The sequence below is a fragment of the Zootoca vivipara genome, chromosome 9, assembly GCF_965207765.1.
Source record: "Zootoca vivipara chromosome 9, rZooViv2.hap1.1, whole genome shotgun sequence".
NCBI lineage: Eukaryota > Metazoa > Chordata > Lepidosauria > Squamata > Lacertidae > Zootoca > Zootoca vivipara.
This window is the reverse complement of record NC_142592.1, coordinates 38,391,403-38,407,535: the sequence shown is the minus strand read 5'-3', so window position 1 is coordinate 38,407,535 and position 16,133 is coordinate 38,391,403. Positions and strand designations below refer to the sequence as shown.

Here is a 16,133-nt window from a genome sequence, read left to right as displayed (position 1 = left end):
CAACTTGATAGACTTCCTGTGCTTGTTGCTTTCCTGAGACTGCAGAAGATTGGAAGGAGGGTGCTGTACATGACTGGTGGCTTGTGTTCAGTCTGCATAGTAGATCAGAAAACTTGCATAGCCCTGATACCTATTATTCATTCACAATTTAAATAAATATTAAATCATATTATTACCCCTAAACTGAAAATGCAATAATAGGGAAATTGTTTTTCCCCTAAAACAAATTAAGGCACAAATCCTTTCCTTCCAGGTTGGAAAGTTAGTCTGGGTGTGGTGCTGATATTGCAAAGGTCATGGGTTCAATCCCCGTATGGGCCAGCTGCATATTCCTGCATTGCAGGGGGTTGCACTAGATGACCCTTTGAGTCTCTTCCAACTCTACAATTCTACGATTCTATGTGCGTGAATAGTGCCTCAGTTGGATGCACTCAAAATGGTCACCACCTTTATAACATTTAACTACTAATGTATCTATACTATCTATGCCCTTTGACTTTATGTAACCATACATCACACATACTTCTGTGAAAAGATGCATAATGTTGTTTAGTCGTTTAGTCATGTCCGACTCTTCGTGACCCCATGGACCATAGCACGCCAGGCACTCCTATTATATGCATAATAGTCTATTGCATATAATAATTGGGCAGAGGGGAACTCAGCAACCTGTCAGATGCAGTTATGTATAAACAGATGCAAGAGCAGATCACACACTTGCACCAGCATATGCAAAACACACTCTTATACTGCATCTACCTCTCTTTTACACACATACCTGCACAGATGTAGCAGCTCCCCCACCCCACATCTAATGTCTTCCACTGCTAGAGCCTGGTGACGAAATTGCTATTTTTATTTTGGGGAGCAGGTTCCACCAGAGAAGCTTCCATCTGCCAAACAGACATGGGTGACAATACTTGCCCTTAGTTAAATGACAGATTCAAATAGCAACTTCAAACCACTACGTCAACAGAAACCATGCCCTGGCAATATCCTTGAATTTTTCCCATAATTTAAATTGCCCAAATGAAAAGTTGAAGATATGATTTGGTGCTGTGGAGATAGGGGGGGGGGATTGCAGATATGTAATGGCTGCTCTTCACCACCAAAAATTTAAACTGCTATGACTTTGCCAGTCTTTATTAGCCTTTTTTGGAATGGAGTCAGAATATGCCAGCCTTCATTAGTGTTTTTGGAACTAGGTCCAAAGATACCCCTTACTAGATAGATCCCTTGTTTCAAATATCATATCGATATGACAAATTGTCTTGATTTTTACAAAGAAGAGAATTCTCATGCATTAGGAAGATAAAATGCTGGAAAAGTCACCCTAACTTTAAAGGTCTTATGGCTCAATAATTCAGCATCCCATTCTTCCCCAGCTCTGCTGCCCCCCCCCCCCATGCACAGGTTCTTTGCAGGAGAAGAAATGCTTATGCTGCTTATTCTTATTTTACTTCTAGCCATTTATAATATGGTAGTTGTTTGTGTTTGTTGAGAAGCATAAAGGACTGATCAAAATATTCAGATGACTTGACTGAAAACTGCATTATGTTTCTCACACATATTTTTAAAATGAAAAAGCAGGTGTGAAATGTATTCCGTAAATACGCACATAGAAATGATAGGATAACAAACTGAGCTGTAACATGCTGCTCATAACTATACATAAGAGGTTCAGCAAATGTGCCTCTTCTTTATTTTAATAAGAACAAAATAGTGAAAGTGTTCCCCTTGTAGTTTTGTTTTCCTTTTCAGCCACCCATTTAAACTTTGCAATGTCAATATTCACTTTGCTTAGCAGAAAACTGATAAGAGCAAGAGAGCAGGGTGCAGTCATGGCCCCAGTGCCGTTTGGTATCAATATTAAGCCATTGGGAGTTGCAATTAGGACATATGGAACATGGTGTTACAAGTATGCTATTGATACCCAGTTCTGTTTCTCTGTTACATCTGAGTCGGTTGTGGATGAAGATTTTGTGGGAAGGTGGTCCAAGAACTGCGTAATTTGGTTGTTCTAGGTGGGATTGTAGTCCCCCAATGGAGCAGATACATATCTGTGATGCTTTTTAATTCTCATTTATTCCTGGAGGCCACAGTAGGTAAGAGTGTCTTTTACCACCTTCAGCTGATATGTCAACTATGACAATTTCTGGACAAGGCTTCTCCCTTCTTCTTCTTCTTCTTCTTCTTCTTCTTCTTCTTCTTCTTCTTCTTCTTCTTCTTCTTCTTCTTCTTCTTCTTCTTCTTCTTCTTCTTCTTCTTCTTCTTCTTCTCATTCTCCTTCTCCTCCTCCTTCTCCTTCTCCTCCTCCTCCTTCTCCTTCCCCTTGCTTATGTGTGATTCTACATTCTTTATTGCATATAGTATACTTGCAAAGGAGTTGGGAGTAGTGTTTAATTTCTAGGAAGAGCAGAGAATGTCAAAACTGGCAAGGGTAGCGAAGGCACAAGGTCAGCAGGACTTCTGCAAGTACCTTATTCAAGCCAGAACCAAGTCTCCACAGCAATGTATTAATCCAAGTTTTTAGCCAGTAGAGAAAACAGCAAGTCATTCACAGCAACAGGCTTCATCAGGCATCCGTTGTTGCAGTAGGACAGATTGAGCAGTAAAACAATAAAACAATAAACTAAATCCAAAGAGAAGCGATGAGGTAATAAAACAGCCAGTAAAACGTTAGAACTGTGAGTTTAAAATCAGGAAGTGGCTAAAAACTACTTAAAAGCTTAATTGAAAGCAGGAGAGTCTGACCAGGCTGCTGTCTCCATCGCCATCTTGGCTCCTCAAATTCATTCATTTTATTCATTCAAGTACCTTATCCACATTCTCAGGTCTCAAAAGCTGGAACTGATCCCACAAAACTAGATAAGATGGTGCAGTTTAATTTGCTGCCTCAGTGTGTCCTCAAATAGTTGTCCTCTAGCATTATTTGGAAAGTTTAATCTCCTCAGTGAATGAAGTTGCAGCAGCTATCGGAAGCCTGCTGTGACAGGTTTGCTAGGCATTTTGATAATAAAATTGCTTGCCTCTGCAGTGACTTGGATGCCATTGACAGTCAGACACCAAATGTAACACTCTCTGCAATGAGGTTTGCTCAAAACGTCGAGAGATACAGCTGAGAGGTACAAAAATATGTACCTCTTTCTTCTGAAAGCAATAAAAGGCTTGTAGTATGTCATTGTCCTCCCCAAAATGTGACAAACTGAAAAAGAGATTTGAAACGACAAGCATATCAGCACATATTACTTTACAAGCTGCATGACCCTCTCAGACTGGGAAGACCAACTGTTTATAACCTACAATATTGCCTGGTTGTCACACTAGAATTGTATAATTTTGTTCCTAAATTCCCCACTTCCCTGCCAGATACAGATAGCCGCTAGAACTGAATGGGAAACAAATAAATGAATGTAAGATCCCTAGTGATTTCTAGGCCACCTGCCAGAACACCAGCAGCCACATAAAAAGATTTTGAAGGCTAGACTTCCAGACACATTGTACTGGGCCTGTAGATCTGTTTCCACATGGAGTCAATCTTATCAGAAGAACACTGCTCTGAAATTTGGCAAGAAAGCAAGCCAGACCTTGAAGTCATCCTTTATGCCCTTGGTAACCCTAAAATGGTGGTGAGAAAATGTACAAATGATTCCTTCCAGGCCTTCATCTTTTTTAAAAAATCTGGTTGTCTGAACTTGCACATATATGTTGAAATGTGTTCTTTTTAAACTAAGTTTCATTTAGTATATATCTGATTGTTTCAGCAACTTTAAAAATATGTTTCCAGAGTATTAAAAAGAACAATTATCATAAGAGCCTTCACAGAGGTATTGTGCAGACAAGTTAACTTTTCACTCTCCCTCCCCCACATGTGTATTTGGTGGTGGTGGGGTTATATTTCTATTTCATTATCTCAGAGTGGAAGTAGAGTGTCATGGTCACTTGGTGTTGCATAGGTGCTGGTATGCAGAGTTTTTCCTGTATTTTGTTCTAGAGATTATGAGATACTACAAAATAGATAAGAGAGCTCATCTTGTCCAGTTCTGATGGAAAAAAGAGTATGCAAATATTTAAGCTGTCTTAAAGCTGGAATTCTCATTTTAGCATGTTTATTTAAAAAAATAATATAAAAGACACATTATGTTAGTGGGTCTTACAAGCTAGTAAGTGTGTTTAGGACTGCAGCCTAGGTTAATGAGCAGTGAAAATACTTTTGTCACTTTAGAAAATGTATATATATATATAAAGCAAGCTTTATTCTCTAAGTTTGCCATGTTGCACTTCCAAATTTAGCTATTAAGTTACATTCCTTCACATTGGTTCATCTTTGCTTCCGGGTGAGTGCTTCCGGGAACCATATAGACTGAGTGCCCAGGCTTTGGTGTAGCCTTAATAATATGCTTGCTTATATTAACAGTCCAACAGGAATTCTTTTCGGGCATGGTTCAGTGATCCTCTGTAAAATGAAATCTGGGGGATGGCTAGCCAAAGTGTATGACTAATTCAGGCAGAGGGCAGAGACAAAAGATCAAGCACACTTGACTATACAGTATTAGGAGTCACCATACACGCTCTGGTGATGTTTCTCATAAGAACTGAAAAGATGGGAAGATTCTTGAGTAGAAGCAGGAACTCATCCAAGTGAATTAAAGAGTGTCTGTTTGGGAGGTTGCTCTACATCAGCAACCATATGAGCCCCCCCCCCCCCCCCCCATGTGCAGTTTTGTGATTAGTAATTGGAAAATCTCTTTCCGTTTCTTATTTTTCCAGTCTTTCAGTTCTCCACATTTCCTCATCAGTTTGTGAATTTTTTTTGCGGTAATTCATCTATCCTAATATACACATTTGTGTGCAATTTTGCCTTATATACATGTTTGCAACACAATTTCCCCCTAATATAATGCATAACTGTATGTTATTTTCACCAATTTATTCATTTTTATGGACACTTCACCTGAGTGTATGTATTTTTGTTCACTGGAGAACTGCATTGCAAAATTCAGAATGCTTTGTATTTTGAAGGATGGCAATGTTTCGATTTGCGTATTGTTTCTGTTTGTTTGTTTGTTTGTTTGTTTGCATTTTGACCATTCAAGCTGTAATTTTACTTCACAGTGCCATTTTGGTAGCATTAGAAAACTTTATTTTGAACCCAGAATAGGACTAGTTGTTTTTGCTAATTTCCCCGAGTAACTGAAATGTAGTGCCTCTTATCCATGGCATGCTCAGACTCTGGGCAAATTTGTTTAAAGTATTATTGCTTTCTCAGAGCTTTGAGATGCATTGTTTTTAAATAAGTTACTTCTAAACTTAGAGTTCCCTCCCAGTTTTGAAGGAGTTCTTCCTACTGTGGGCTTGATCAGCAGCAATTAGCATGTGATCTTGCCTCTGCCTTGAAAAGCTTCACCCACTGATTTCTGTAGTAGGACGATTGCTATTTACCTGGAGTGGATGGCTGAGGAGTGAAGTGGTTGGGTTTGCAGATTAGAGCAAATAACTCAGAAAAGGGAAAACTGAAGCACACTGCAAAGAGCTCCAAAAGGATCTGTCAGAACAAGTGAATGGGCAACAAAATGGCAAATGAGTGTAAAGTGAAGTGATGCATATTTATTTTAAAAATTCTGCTTTTGTTGGGGTAATGTGTGTTGAGTGTATAAAGTGCATAACAGCAGACATGTACCGCACAAAGGAGTCAGCAACACGTTTATTGGGAAAATCTGCATATTGTGCCTGGAGGCGGTTGGAGGATGGATGGCGGCTAACAGATTGAGGTTGAATCCTGACAAGACAGAAGTACTGTTTGTGGGGGACAAGAGGCGGGCAGGTGTGGAGGATTCCCTGGTCCTGAATGGGGTAACTGTGCCCCTGAAGGACCAGGTGCGCAGCCTGGGAGTCATTTTGGACTCACAGCTGTCCATGGAGGTGCAGGTCAATTCTGTGTCCAGGGCAGCTGTCTATCAGCTCCATCTGGTATGCAGGCTGAGACCCTACCTGCCTGCGGACTGTCTTGCCAGAGTGGTGCATGCTCTAGTTATCTCCCGCTTGGACTACTGTAATGCGCCCTACGTGGGGCTACCTTTGAAGGTGACTCGGAAACTACAACTAATCCAGAATGCGGCAGCTAGACTGGTGACTGGGAGCAGCCGCCAAGACCACATAACACCGGTCTTGAAAGATCTACATTGGCTCCCAGTATGTTTCCGAGCACATTTCAAAGTGTTGGTGCTGACCTTTAAAGCCCTAAATGGCCTCGGTCCTGTATACCTGAAGGAGCGTCTCCACCTCCATCATTCTGCCCGGACACTGAGGTCCAGCACCAAGGGCCTTCTGGCGGTTCCCTCATTGCGAGAGGCCAAGTTGCAGGGAACTAGACAGAGGGCCTTCTCGGTAGTGGCGCCCGCCCTGTGGAACGCCCTCCCATCAGATGTCAAAGAGAAAAACAACCACCAGACTTTTAGAAGACATCTGAAGGCAGCCCTGTTTAGGGAAGCTTTTAAGGTTTAATAGATCACTGTGTTTTATTTTTCTGTTGGAAGCCGCCCAGAGTGGCTGGGGAAACCCAGCCAGATGGGCGGGGTATAAATAATAATAATAAAAATAATAAAAATAATAATTAATATTGAACACAGAATGTACAAATATAGTTGAGGATGTACATCCCTCAAGGCCCATTGGAAATTATCTAGCATGCCCTGAGAATGTACACAATCCTGTTGAGATTTGTATATTTCTTGTTCATGGACAGACCCTATGCACATTCTCCATGAAGTATGAATGTGCACAGTGTTAGTTTTTTTAAAAACACATTAGTTGCTCAATACACATCCCGAACATATACACTGGATCTGAACTTATGACAGCTACCCAAGGTAGCTCAATGAAAATGTCAACCTAATATGTGGCAGCTGTGAAAAATGCAAAGTCCATGCTAGAGATTTTTTTGGGGGGGGGGATGTTGGTATTGTAAAACATTTATATAAATCCATAATGTTGGAATAGAACTAGAAAAGCTATGAAAAGAACAACCACAATAATTGGGGTGTGGAGCACATTCCCTATGAAGAAAGTCTAAAGCTTTTTTGGAATAGGCTATTTAAAAAAATGATTATTAATATGATAATGATTGACACTTATGAAAGGTGTGGAGAGAGACTTTCTCTCCCTCCCTCCAACTAGAATGCATACCACAGTACTAGAACCCAATAAAACTGAATCATCAATAGGTTCAGAACAGACGAAAGGAACTGATTTTTCATACAATTCATAGTTATTTTAATACTTAGCATTTTTATGATTGTTGAGATCATTTCCTATACATAATCTTTGCAACACTTCTGTAAGGCAGGCCAGTATAACTGTGCTCATATTGCCGATGGGGACTCAGAGGATGTCGTTTGGTTAGATTTAAACATCTAGTGACCAGATTATACTAGGTTTATCCTAGTGGGGGATCCAGATTATTCCCCACTGCCCTAGAGCACTATCAATGGTAACACTTTAATATTCAGGACACACTATATAGCTTTTTGCTATTGTTTCAACTGTTCAGTGCTCAGTAACTGATACACACTCATATGCACAGCTTTATTCTGCATGTAAACTTGGACAGCTCTGACATTTCAGATTAGTTTGTAGAGATTGAAGGCTGAATCATCTCTAATTGACTAAAATTAGACTCTAATGAAAGTCAGGATTTGATTTTAGGTATATTACTCAATCATGACAACAGCTAACAGATTTCTTAAAAATGTGCTGTATCCACCCTGTTCTAGCATTGCTGCCCAGAAGTCCTGTTTATATCAGCTGAGGAAATAACCTTTACAAACTGTCAATAATATTGGGAAAATATCACTTTCTACTTGGATGTAGGAATAACGAAACATGCTAAAAGATTTTCACATACTCCCCCCCTCTCTACCTCTGTTGTCTTCCATATGGTCAAAATCTACACTGCAAATTTAGCTTCTTGGGGCGGGGGGGGGGGTAGGAACTTTTTGCATATGGAAATTCATAAAGCATTGTGCACACTACTGTAAAAATAATATAGTATGATCTTTAACAATGTATAACAATAATAATATTCATGATAATGTTTGGACAGTTGGCTGGTTTTTTCTATCCTTGTTATAAGAATTAACCATGAATTCCTTTTTGAGGGAAAATACTATTTTAACAATTGCTAGAACTTATTTCCAAAAGGAAAATAATATGCAGTATTTAAGCGGCAAACCTATGCACATGTATCTGAGAGTCAGAATTAACTCAATGAGACATACTTCTGGTTAGATATGTATAGGATTATATGAGATTAAGCCCTATTGAGCTCAATGGAATTTTAGAACTTCCAATTATTAACATTTCTCTCTCTCTCTCTCTCTCTCTCTCTCTCTCACACACACACACACACACACACACACACACACACACACACACACGTTTACACACTTTTGCTGTCTTCAGAAGGGCCATTTTTAAAAAAATTAAAAAGCTATATTTCTTTATTTCAGGAGTCCTTTCCAAAGAAGAGGAGTTATACACTAGAAGCAGTGCCATCTGCTGCTTCTGAGGCATTTCCTGTAGAAAATGAGAATGATCTCTGTGATTTTCTGGATACAACAGTTACAAAGAAACCCTGTTCTTTAGAAATAGCAAGAGGACATTCTTCAAAGACAGGTAAAGTGCCACTACTATTTTCTCTTATAATCAGTGCATTCTACCATTATGTGGTGCACACATTTTGATTAATAATGTGCTATGCACTTCTTTGATGGATGGATAGATACTATGTGCCCACAGTGGGAAGCAAATACAAATTCCCTTCTCTGTGCATGAGGAATCTCAGGGGATGCTGGCTTCACTTGATTGGTGGTTCCCTTTCCTCCCAGGCCAGCATTCCCCATTAAATGTCCAAAGTTAATGGAGTAAGTTTTCCACTGTTCTTGTTTCTTGATTCCGTGATTCACCTGGGATGGCCCACACTATTTGCATGTCAGCTGGAAATATCTGTAAATTGTTAAGACAACCTTAATGAATATATGCTCTTTCTCCCCACCAGCAATAGCTCAATCTTAGAGCATCTGCTTTGCATGAAAAAGTCCCTTTTCCAATGCCCAGGCAGGCTGGAAAAGACTGACTTCCTGAAACCCCAGAGAACTGCTGCCAGTCAGTGTAGAGTATACTAAACTAGATGGACAATTGATCTGACTTGGTATGAGATAGCTTCCTATGTTGCTTTTAACGTAGCGTCCTGTATTGTACCCTCCCTTAACCTAATTATACTTATTTAAAGAAATCCCTTCCGTTGATTGAAATTCAGTAGTTGGTTAAGTGAGGAGGAACTAAAGTGAGGGGGAACTAAAGTGAGGAGGAACTAAAGAACCTTTTAATGAGGGTGAAAGGTAAAGGTAAAGGGACCCCTGACCATTAGGTCCAGTCGTGACCGACTCTGGGGTTGCGCGCTCATCTCGCATTATTGGCCGAGGGAGCCGGCATATAGTTTCCAGGTCATGTGGCCAGCATGACAAAGCCGCTTCTGGCAAACCAGAGAAGCACATGGAAACACCGTTTACCTTCCCGCTGTAGCGGTTCCTATTTATCTACTTGCATTTTGACGTGCTTTCGAACTGCTAGGTTGGCAGGAGCTGGGACCAAGCAACGGGAGCTCACCCTGTCACAGGGATTCAAACTGCTGACCTTCTGATCAGCAAGCCCTAGGCTCAGTGGTTTAACCCACAGCGCCACCTGGGTCCCTACGAGGGTGAAAGAGGAGAGCGCAAAATATGGTCTGAAGCTCAATATAAAAAAAACCAAGATAATGGCCACTGGTCCCACCACCTCCTGGCAAATAGAAGGGGAAGAAATGGAGGCAGTGAGAGATTTTACTTTCTTGGAGTCCTTGATCACTGCAGATGGTGACAGCAGTCACAAAATTAAAAGACGCCTGCTTCTTGGGAGAAAAGCAATGACAAATCTAGGCAGCATCTTAAAAAGCAGAGACATCACCTTGCCGACAAAGGTCCGTATAGTTAAAGCTATGGTTTCCCCAGTAGTGATGTATGGAAGTGAGAGCTGGCCCATAAAGAAGGCTGATCGCCGAAGAATTGATGCTTTTGAATTATGGTGCTGGAGGAGACTCTTGAGAGTCCCATGGACTGCAAGAAGATCAAACCTATCCATTCTGAAGGAAATCAGCCCTGAGTGCTCATTGGAAGGACAGGTTCTGAAACTGAGGCTCCAATACTTTGGCCACTTCATGAGAAGAGAAGACTCCCTGGAAAAGACCCTGATGTTGGGAAAGATTGAGGGCACTAGGACAGAGGACGAGATGTTTGGACAGTGTTCTCGAAGCTACGAACATGAGTTTTTCCAAACTGCGGGAGGCAGTGGAAGATATGAGTGCCTGGCGTGCTATGGTCCATGGGGTCACGAAGAGTCAGACACGACTAAATGACTAAACAACAACAACAGTTGGTTAAGTAGTTTCCCAGCCCCAGGCCATGGTCTTGCTCGCTTGCCTTGCCAGTTTGTCCCTGTTCTGTACTTTCAAGGAGAGTTGGGGTAATGACAGATTGAACTGCAAGCAAAGCAGGAGCCTCGAAAATATACCCTGCCCCCTTCAGACCACTATAAATACTGCAGGCCTGGCTCTCTTTCTCACCTGGACATAGGTAGGCTAAAAGGGAAAGTGATGGTGGCACTACCCAAGAGTAAATAACCAAAGATGCCACAGTGTCTTGGCCGGGGGTGGGTGGAGGCAGTGGTATTCTCCTGATGGTGGGGCTGTGTTTGTGGGATGAGGATGGAATGAGGCAGCAGCAGCCAGTCTGGGACTGCTCTGGGGCAATCCTTTCTCATAGGATCGGTTTGAGTACAGTACTGCCCTTTTTGTTACTGAGTTTGACATATTGGTATTTAATATGGTACTATATTTCAAAATGGTAGCTATCATTGCATTTACTGAGTTTCTTTCCAAATTACCATGCCTGTTATATTGCTGGAATTGCAAAATGTAATCTAGCCACAAATAGATAGAATGACTGTCCTCTGCTTCATAAGCCTTTTAATGGATTTAGATATGTATTACCTTATCGCTGGATGCAGGCTTTATTTACCTGTGCTTCTGTTATTGGAGGTCTAAACACAAATGCCTCTTACTTCACAGAGATTAGTGTCATGGGGGTTGGGGTGCTTGACTTCCCTTGCGCGCGCATGTGTGTTTTGGTCAGAATTTAGGTAGAAGGTGGTTGCATAGAGCAGTTACTTAGAAACTGAATTTTTATTTTTATTTTCACTTTTTTGCTATGTATTGAGGAGACTTAAAGTAAGCGTTGTTTTTTAAAAACCCACAACTCTTATTTTTCAGCAGTTTGTCTCCCAAACGACCCTTAAGTTAATAATTCAGTTGCCTTTCCTTCATGACAGATGTAGCCCTTCTTACATTATTTTCAGTTCCAGAGCAGCACCTGGATAAGCTCTTCTAGACACTTCTATTAGGCCTATTAATTTGCATGTTTTCACTTTGTGACAAATTAATTCTTGTAGTATATATATATAACATAATGTATTCTTGCTTTGTGAGGTCGAGAAATCAATCATCCTTTGAAAAGTTACAGGATTTAATAAATCTGAGGTACCTTAGATGCAAAGTAATTGTATCACTAAAGTGATAACTATCTGGCACCTGCAAAAAGTAAAACTTAATCATTTTGGGTGATGACAGTGAATAATTAGCTGGTGGATTTAGTGACTGAAAAGCAACGAAATAATTTAAGAAGATAATTGTATTATTCATTATGTTTGTTTGTTTGTTTGTTTGTTTAAAAAATACAAGCCATAAAATGTTGCTTGATTTGCAGAAATTTTAGTTTGTGCATAGGTGGCCTAAGAAAAGCTATTTTCAATTTGTTCACACTCCAATCTTTATTCCTGCCTACCAAAAGCACATACCTTTATTATTTATATTACACAGAACAAAAGTTTGTAAAGAAATGGCCGCCTCTGCACTGACATCCTTCACTTGCCATGCGTTTCTGGATTTTATAAATCCTTGCTGTGGGAAAGGGCCAAAGAATTTGGCAATGACCACCGCAGACAAACTAGATGCCCTTCCATAGAGGTTCACAAAGACATGCAGCAGACACAGCAGCAAACTATACCATGGCCTGGTGTGCTAAGGAGTAAACCCCTACACAAATCCAGAGTGGAGTCCCTAAGACAGTTGAGTGGCACTTTGCATGCCTCCTTCCAGCAACTTCTGCAGCCAAGATGGGGCCAAATGTATTGCTCTACTTTTCTTTGGACCATGTCAATGAGGCCAAGAGAGGGGTCTTGTTGTCTGTGCAGCCTGGGACCTCAATGCAAGCCTGAGCCTTGTTAGCTCGTTGTAACTGCTGAATTTGCAAGCTGGGATTTGAGTCAAAGAGAAAGAATTCATTGAATCAGGCTGAAAGAATGAAGGAAGAGCAGAAGGAGCGCATGAGTACAAGTAATTGTATCAATGTTCCAGCTTTAAGATCTGCAAGGAAAATTCACTCGAGTCTTATGTGTGATCTTTCCTCCAACGCTCAAAGTAGGTCTTGTTTTATGGTTGCAATAATTGAACACTCTCTGTAATGGGGCCTACCAGACTGCCTTCCTGTATATTTTAGAAGCCGTTGGGGAAGTTCTTTCTTCAGGCATTTTATTCCTTGGGTGCTTTATTAAATGTCTGTATGTGTTCTCTGCTGTTGTTTTTAATATTGACGTTGTACTGTCTGTTAAAGAGACATATCTCCCCTTGCCTGGGTATGGTCCTCTCCTTATTTAAGTAGGAAAGTGAGAATCTTACTCTTTTCTGCATGGCAAGTCCCATCTACTATGCAAAATTGTTGTTCTCTCTCTCTCTCTCTCTCTCTCTCTCTCTCTCTCACACACACACACACACACACACACACACACACACACACACACACACACACACAACCACTACTACTGTATTTTTCCATGGATAAGACAAAGTTTTTGGCTAAAAAATAAAAAGGCAAAAGTTGGGGGTTGTCTTATACATGGATAGTGAATGCAGGATGGGGGTTGGCTGCAGCAAGCAGGCACACGATTTGAGGCTGGGGTGAGGTTTGTGGGTGATCAGCAGTGGGCGGGTGATTTACAGTTGCAGTGAGGTGAGTGGGCAGGTGTTTGAGCGATTGGTAGCGGTGACCTCCCCAACAACTGAAGGGCAACCTCCCTCCAAAAGCATCTACAACTCAGGGCGATCTGCTCCCCCTATATATATATATATATATATATATATATATATATATATATATATATGTTGACGTTATCCTGACTCCTGCTGCTCCCTGGTATTAGGACAGACCTGTTGCAAGGTTTCCTTACACAGTGAGTGCCCTTCCCAAACTCATGGAATACTTCATTGTGTCAGAAGTGCACCTGCACCTTCCCAAACCCATTGAATGCTACAGATATTGTATTGTAGTCTTACTATTATTTGTATTTTAATCATCATTGGGTGGTGTTTAACATCAATCATTCTTGGAGTAGACCTATTGAAAACAATGGCCCATTGGTTTTGGTTGGTCTCTGTTCTGAGTATGATTAACAGTCAATATCACCCATAGTTTCAAAATGTATTCTACTTTGTGTTCCAAAGACTGTCTAGAATTTGAAATGAATGTAATGTAGCATTGTTTGGAATGCTCCACTGGGTATTTACAAATTACTCAGGAAATGAATTATTCCCCCTCATTAGTCCGTAATGAGAATTGTTATTTAGACAGTCAGCTGACATTACTAAGCAATTCCAGGATCTGTTTTTGGCAGGTGAAAGATGAGGGGAAAGATGAGATTGGTAATCCTCATGCTTATACTCTTTTATATGAGAAGAAAAACAAACTAAGCAGACTCCCTCCTGCCGCTATAATGCATTTCACTTGTAATTCATTCTAAGCACCACCCCCAAATAACTTGCAGAGACAATATCAGGCTTGTTATAGCTATTCAGTTATGTATTTACAGTCCTGTTCAGAACAACAGTAGGGATTCCATTTTGTACAGCACAACAAATAATTCAAAACAATAAATGCAATCTGTTTTCTGTTACCCTTTGGTTCCATCTCTGGATCTTCCATCTGCTCTTTTAGTTCTTTCTAGTAATATTTTTGCTGTCTGTCAGATCCAGAAATATTCATGTTTGCTACTCTGGATTGTGGCCATTGTAATTTTCTCCCCTTCAGTATATGAACTATGTAAAATTCTGCTCTATATTAAACCTGGCAGCTTATTTCCCTTCCTCCCCCCTACTTATTTTATTTTTCACTTACAGACAAAAGCAGCACCGTGGTAGGAAGGCAGCTCCTTGCTGCAACCTGCCCCCAGCACTTCTAGACCTTGGCAACAGTCTGCAGTGCACAGTTTTAAAATGCACAGTCTATGTGCAAAACAGCTTCCGCCAACCCAGCCTCTCTCTAGTATACAAGCAGCATGTGGGGGAATCAAACATGTTTACAAAATGAACATAAATTATTTCATAGGGACAGGTTGATCAGGAGAGGAATGGATCTGCTCTTCAATAACAGGAAGATAAACTCTGTCTGTTTTTCTTTGGGAGCGGGGAGCGAGAGATGTGGTTGGTTCACTAGCCACCTTCTGTGAAATGGGTGGTGGAGGACCATTTTCACATTGGGGTTGGACTCTCTCAAGTTTCACATTGGAATTGGACATTGCTCCCAGATTGACTGTGATTTAGTTAAATATTAGTTTCGGAAATACCCACACAAATGTTTCAACAATTTGAAGACAGCTCATCAGCAGTGTACTGTATTGTCTGACAAGGAAGTTCGAGAGAAGGAAAGAAGAAAATGGCACCATAAAGAGAATTCAGTTTATGAAAGCTTAATGTATTTTGAGTCCAACAATTCTTCCTCATGAGCACCTGAAATTGTTTTTTCAAGGGAACTGCTTGAGGTAATCAGGCACTTTTGAAATACGTTCCCCTTCTCTATTGTTTCTTGCCGGGTTCTTTAAAACCCTCCCACCTCTAGATTTTGCAGTTCCAAGAAAACAGAAGCTTTATTGAGCTCCTGGTAGGCCATTATAAATGGCTGGTGGGCTGTTTGACTTGTGGAGTTATGTAGGGTAATTTCTGATAGTTCTATCAATCCCAAATCGTCAGGTACTCCCAACTACCGTTTTTAGACAGTGTGGTGTTTAGTGGGTTTTCTTAATCCTCAATTTTCACAATGACTGGTTTCTGTGACTGTACCTGCAATATTGAAAAGTTGGCAACCCTCTACCAACACTTTTGATTATTTGATTGATGCCACAAAGGAAAAGTGTCAACAATTATTATTAGCGTTGCCAGATACTGACTTGGTTTGTACAACATGCTAACCCCAAACTCTGGCTTAGCAAAACCATGTGAGCATGGATGATCCTAAACAGGAGCACAAATCCACTTTTCCTCCCCGGTACTTTTTACTGCTTGAGCTTGGGTGGTGTTGGGACTGTTTTGTTGGGGAAGGGTTGTTGCTGTTGTTGCTGGTGGTCTTTTTGTATCTTTATTTTAGATATTTTATGTTTTATTAATGTTTATGACTACTTTTGTTATGTTGCAGTTATGTATTTTTCACGTTGTAAGCTGGCTTGACCATGGTTTGAATTCTGGAAAGGTTGCCTGCAAATAAAAGTACAGTGGTACCTCGGTTTAAGTACACAATTGATTCTGGAAGTCAGTACTTAACGTGAAGCGTACTTAACGTGAAGCGAACTTTCCCATTGAAAGTAATGGAAAGGGGATTAATCAGTTCCAGACGGGTCCACGGAGTACTTAAACTGAAAGCACTCAAACCAAAGCATACTTAAACCGAGGTATGACTGTGTGTATGTATGTATGTATGTATGTATGTATGTATGTATGTATGTATGTATGTATTACTGCACTGTGCTAAGCTAAGCCAATGTTTGGCTTAGCATGTCATCTGAATGGGGATTTGTGATGAAGTAGTCCCACACTAGCTACAGCTTGTGGTTAGTGAGCAGACAACTTTATCATGAATATTGGTTTCGATGATATGCAGCATGGTAGGCAAAAGGGGTGGGGAGGGCTAAGGCAGATTCAAGCTTCTTTCTGGGAGTCT

General features: G+C 40.6%; 1 protein-coding gene across 6 annotated transcripts in view; it reads left to right on the top strand.

Annotated features, from left to right (window-relative positions):
- ANKS1B (ankyrin repeat and sterile alpha motif domain containing 1B) overlaps positions 1 to 16,133 on the top strand; it is a 327,182-nt gene that overhangs the window by 84,303 nt on the left and 226,746 nt on the right. For all 6 annotated transcript variants that reach the window (XM_088651954.1, XM_088651950.1, XM_088651949.1 and 3 more), the window contains one exon: positions 8,508 to 8,673. In XM_088651954.1, coding sequence (XP_088508080.1) covers positions 8,508 to 8,673 — 166 coding nt within the window. The remainder of the gene's footprint in view (positions 1 to 8,507; positions 8,674 to 16,133) is intronic.